This window comes from Astatotilapia calliptera, chromosome 20, assembly GCF_964374335.1.
Source record: "Astatotilapia calliptera chromosome 20, fAstCal68.1, whole genome shotgun sequence".
NCBI classification, from domain to species: Eukaryota; Metazoa; Chordata; class Actinopteri; order Cichliformes; family Cichlidae; genus Astatotilapia; species Astatotilapia calliptera.
The window spans coordinates 1,832,331-1,836,554 of NC_137441.1; the positions used below are offsets into that span (position 1 = coordinate 1,832,331).

The window sequence follows — 4,224 nt, forward strand, 5'->3', positions numbered from 1 at the left end:
CTCTTTCTTTCTCCCTTTCCTATCCCTCACTCATGTCTGTCCCGTCTGTAACATCTGAAAATAAAATATAATAAATAATAAAAACAAAGATCGACCAAATGGACCAATACGGCAATGCCACGATGATCCATTTGGCAAAGTAAATCCATTGGGTATCCTTGTTGGTCTTCAGACAACAATTCTGATGGCTAAAGAACCAAATGGGACAGGCAAAAAAAAAAAAAAGTTGGAAAAAACATTGACTGTATATAAAAGACGGCATGGCCATAGCAACGTCCACATTTGAAGCATTTTAATTTTTTGGATGATGCATGGATCAGAGACCACTTTCAATTTCGTTGTACCTGTGACAATGACAATAAAGACATTCTATTTTATTCTATTCTATTTTGACTGCAAATGTCTTTATTTTTGGAGCCAAATCCTTTGCAGAGGTCTGGTGAGGTGAGGTGAGGCCTCAGCAGACTGCCAGCTGCTACTCCCGCCTATGTCGAACCTTGAGTCAATAAAGAGTTACACAGAGGGTAAAGAACATAAAGAGATTACAGTTGTACTTTTTTGTGGCAGGCTGTAAACATGTTTATTTCTGATGAACGTTTTAACATGTACGTCTGTGGGGACTGACTCACTTCTAGATTCAACCTCGAGTGGCCATTAGAGGAACTGCACCTCCATTTTCAGGCCACTGTAAAAAAAATCACTTCAGAGATGTGAGGACAATTTAAAAAATCAAGTTTATTGTTTATAAAAGAACCTTTTGCCTTTTATACTTTCAGCACTGCAGCTGATGACTGGAAGTCACAATATATGCACACACACACACACACACACACACACTCGTTTTCACATCGTAGTGAGGACATTAATTGAAATAATGTTTTCTCTTGCAGCTTAACCAAACCATCAAACATGAACTAACGCTGAGCCTAAACCTAACCATAGCCTAACTGTGACCCTGACACTAAAACCACACTTTGAGCCTCAAACATGTCTGTAAACTCATGGGGAGTGACTGTTGGTCCCCACAAGTATAGTGGCATGGCAAACTTTCTGTCCTCACAAAGATGTCTAAACACGTATACACACCTCTGAACCTGGACTGCTTTTTCAGCAAGCAGTACGGCAGAGCAGAGTCTGTGTAATCACTGTGAGAGCTGTGAGGATAATGACGTTTTAAAAGGCAGCGAAGAGAATTATTTTGAAATTATCTTGGAATCCGTCATTTGAAGCATTTGTCAAAATCTGTGGAGATCTACTGATAATAATCTCTTTTATGGATCTACAAGGCTAAGAAATCTCCTCTGTGTTCGTCCGACCATAAACATGAGCTGGATAAACCTCCCTCACAGGTACACCGTCCTCCATCACTGCTCGTGCAAAACATCCTGACTGAGCTGAAACTGTAAATGAACTGTCAGTGAAACAGGTTAAAAATAACTGTCTTTTTTATCCATTGTTTCTTTTTAGTTTCATGAAATGTAAATTTCATATTAAAGCTGTTAAAGGTTATGAAAATGACCAAAAATGATAAGAGTCACGTTATGAGCTCCACGTGTAATGTAAGCACTGCCATCTGCTGGTGAAATGAGCACACTGCTACTGACCTGACCTGTTTGAATTATTCCAGCAAAATAAATGACGCTACTGTCAACCATTCATGCCTGTGTATGACCATTTCTGCCTCTGCTAATCTTTTTCCACTAAACCTGTTTCACATGTTCTATTTTTGCCTGTTTATAAACAGCTTTTCTTATATTTCATATGAGGAAGCACTGAGCTGCACGTTTTCACCTTTTGCTGTCTTCAATGAAGTTGCTGCTATTTTCATGCAATCTGCTGTGAGACGAGTGAGAAATGTCTCCCTTTCCTTTCTCCTCTGCATCAGGTTTGCATCACAGCTGAATAAGTTTGATCCAAAATAGTTTTTATCTGTTTGGCTTTATTTTCTGACCAACGGCAGCCTTCACGAGCTAATGAGGGGTGAGGTTCGTCTACGGAAATGGCTCCTGACGCCGGGGCAGCCATAAGCACGCCCGTGCACACATCCTCCCTGCACCGAGAAACCAAACGGACTCATTTTAAAGTGATCCGTCTGACGCACTGAAAGTTTTCTCAGCTTCGTAACTGGACTCTGAGTCGTAATCCTGCTCTTTAGGCAGAGAGTGAATGAACAGATAGCAGAACAGAACCAGCACCGTCATTCCCATCAAAGCTATTCCCACGAAGATGCCGACCAGTCCTGCGGTTGACGTCTCAGGTTGGGTCAGGTCCCCTGCTGCTGTAGAAAGACCCAGCATGTCATTCATGGTCATTTTAAAACTCCATTAAGAAACACGTTTGATTTTAAAGACGCTGCATTGTTAAACATGTTTGAAAGGTTTTACCGAACAGATTTACCGGTGACGTTGAGCCGGCAGCTGTCAGAGCCGTAGCCGTGATCCGTGCTCACTTTGCACACATACAGACCTGAGTCGTGAGTCGTCAGGCCAGACAGCTGAAGCGCGATTCGTCCTTCTGCGAGGGCATCGCTGTCGCTCCAGACTCGCCCTGCAAACCGTTTATCCTGAAGCTCTGAGACCTCGACGCCATCCTGCACACGATACAGGACTGAGAGCTCCTGATCGGCTATCAGGTCACAGAAGACAGAAAGCAGACTGGGCGAGCTGTTCGTTCTGGTGGTGAAGTTCCACTCCAGAGTGATGCTGTCGTTCTCCTCCGCCTGATGGAAGCTCTGTGACACCGTCACGATCAGCGATCCTGTGGAGGAGACACAACCAGAGGAGCCCACGCTGAGAACAGAAAAAAGCTTAAAGCAGTCGAATCAGTGAGTGAGGTTCTGTAAATGATGGATGATGAAGAGAAGGTTCAGACCAACCACAGACACAGGGCAGGAGGATGATGGGCAGCAGGACTCTGTCGATCATCTTCCTGTAGGAGGAGACAGAGATGAAGCAGCAGGAACACATGAAACCCAGACAACCTCTCCTCACTCAGTCCCTCAGAGCAGAGGGCCCGCTTGTGGGGGCCAAATGCATATAAATTATATCTACAGCAGAAGAATAAAAACTGCGAAATGGGGCAAAGAAAATGTTTGTTTTTTTCACAGTAGGTAAAATGTTAAATTAATTAATAAACATCACAATAATAAGTTTAGTTTATTAGCAAGATTCCTGTTAGGAATATTTTCTGAGTTACGGACTCCCGAGTTTAGGCTCAAGAGCTCGGGAGTCCAAACATATCTGCCATTTTTGAGGCTTCGTAACCTCAGATGTAGAACAGCTCAGCATCAGAACCGAAGGACAGAATCACGTTTTTTCATGAATGTTTTTATCTATAAGCAGCTGTGAGCATCAGTTTTCTGAATGAAAATGTTCTGAACAAATTCATTTAGTTTTTTAAGAAGTAAGTTTTAATAACTGTTTGTACATTTTTAACTTGTTTTTGGATTTGAAAAAATATATAAAAGCAGCAATTACTGGCATTAAACTTTCTATCATATAAAATATGTGCATTTATAAATATGAGTTTGGTAACTTGAGGGTTACATACTACGTTCTACTCGACTCTCACAGTAACACAACTAAAACTGCTGTGACTGATGGATTTCACAGCTGATGTAACAGGTTACTTCCTGAATAAGGTTCAGCAGGGAGGGGGAAATAAGAAATCAAGAAAACAACAGACAGACAGGAGCGCTTCAGTCTGCTTATGTCTTTCACTCCATAATCATGCAGATTACATAAACCATCATCAGTTAGACCGCTTCCACAGAATAGTGTCAGTTCTTATACGTTACCTTGTGTGTCTTCTGGGAACAGACCGACTCACTCTGCACAGACGCTACAACAAACCGCTGCCTCCTCCTGTCTGTTATTTCAAACCTACCCAGCAACTATTTGGTTCACCCAACTCCTGTTTCTCCTCTTCCCCACTGCTTCAGTCCCACTGCAACAACTGCAGGCCCTCTCATTTCTCATCTCGTGGAAGTTCCTGGAGTGAGAATCTATTTCGGAGGTCAAACACGTGAAGCAGCCACGCCCAGTCACCGCCAGAAGAATTCAGGCTGGGAATTCGATCCCCTCCCCGGTCACAGAGTCACAACTGATAATCACAAAGCTTTGATTTTGTTTACATTTAGAAAGAATTTTAAAAAAGCATAAGAATGTAACAGTAACGTTACAAAAGTGAGTGTGTGTGTGCGCGCGTGCGCGTGTGTGCATGTGT

At 42.5% G+C, this 4,224-nt stretch overlaps 1 protein-coding gene across 2 annotated transcripts; it reads right to left on the reverse strand.

Moving 5' to 3' along the window:
- Positions 1-715: 715 nt before the first annotated feature.
- LOC113013331 (uncharacterized) lies at positions 716-3,973 on the reverse strand. Of its 2 annotated transcripts, none has more exons than XM_026154155.2 (4): positions 3,797-3,973; positions 2,876-2,928; positions 2,398-2,757; positions 716-2,275 (listed from the first exon to the last, which is right to left on the reverse strand). In XM_026154155.2, the coding sequence occupies exons 2-4, from the start codon at positions 2,922-2,924 to the stop codon at positions 2,079-2,081; spliced, it is 606 nt and encodes a 201-aa protein (XP_026009940.2). In that variant the 5' UTR covers positions 2,925-2,928; positions 3,797-3,973; the 3' UTR covers positions 716-2,078. The 2 variants fall into 2 exon arrangements, with proteins under 2 accessions (XP_026009940.2, XP_026009939.2); XM_026154154.2 differs by having other exon boundaries at positions 716-2,278; positions 3,797-3,964.
- Positions 3,974-4,224: the final 251 nt, after the last annotated feature.

What these genes read in the sequence shown, in the direction of transcription:
- LOC113013331 (XM_026154154.2), bottom strand. Translation starts at nt 2,924, where the DNA reads ATGATCGACAGAGTCCTGCTGCCCATCATCCTCCTGCCCTGTGTCTGT. An exon ending in CCTCCTGCCCTGTGTCTGTG is followed by an intron (nt 2,758 to 2,875) that starts GTTGGTCTGAAC and finishes TCTCCTCCACAG; the next exon opens with GATCGCTGATCGTGACGGTG. An exon ending in CTGCCGGCTCAACGTCACCG is followed by an intron (nt 2,279 to 2,397) that starts GTAAATCTGTTC and finishes GTCTTTCTACAG; the next exon opens with CAGCAGGGGACCTGACCCAA.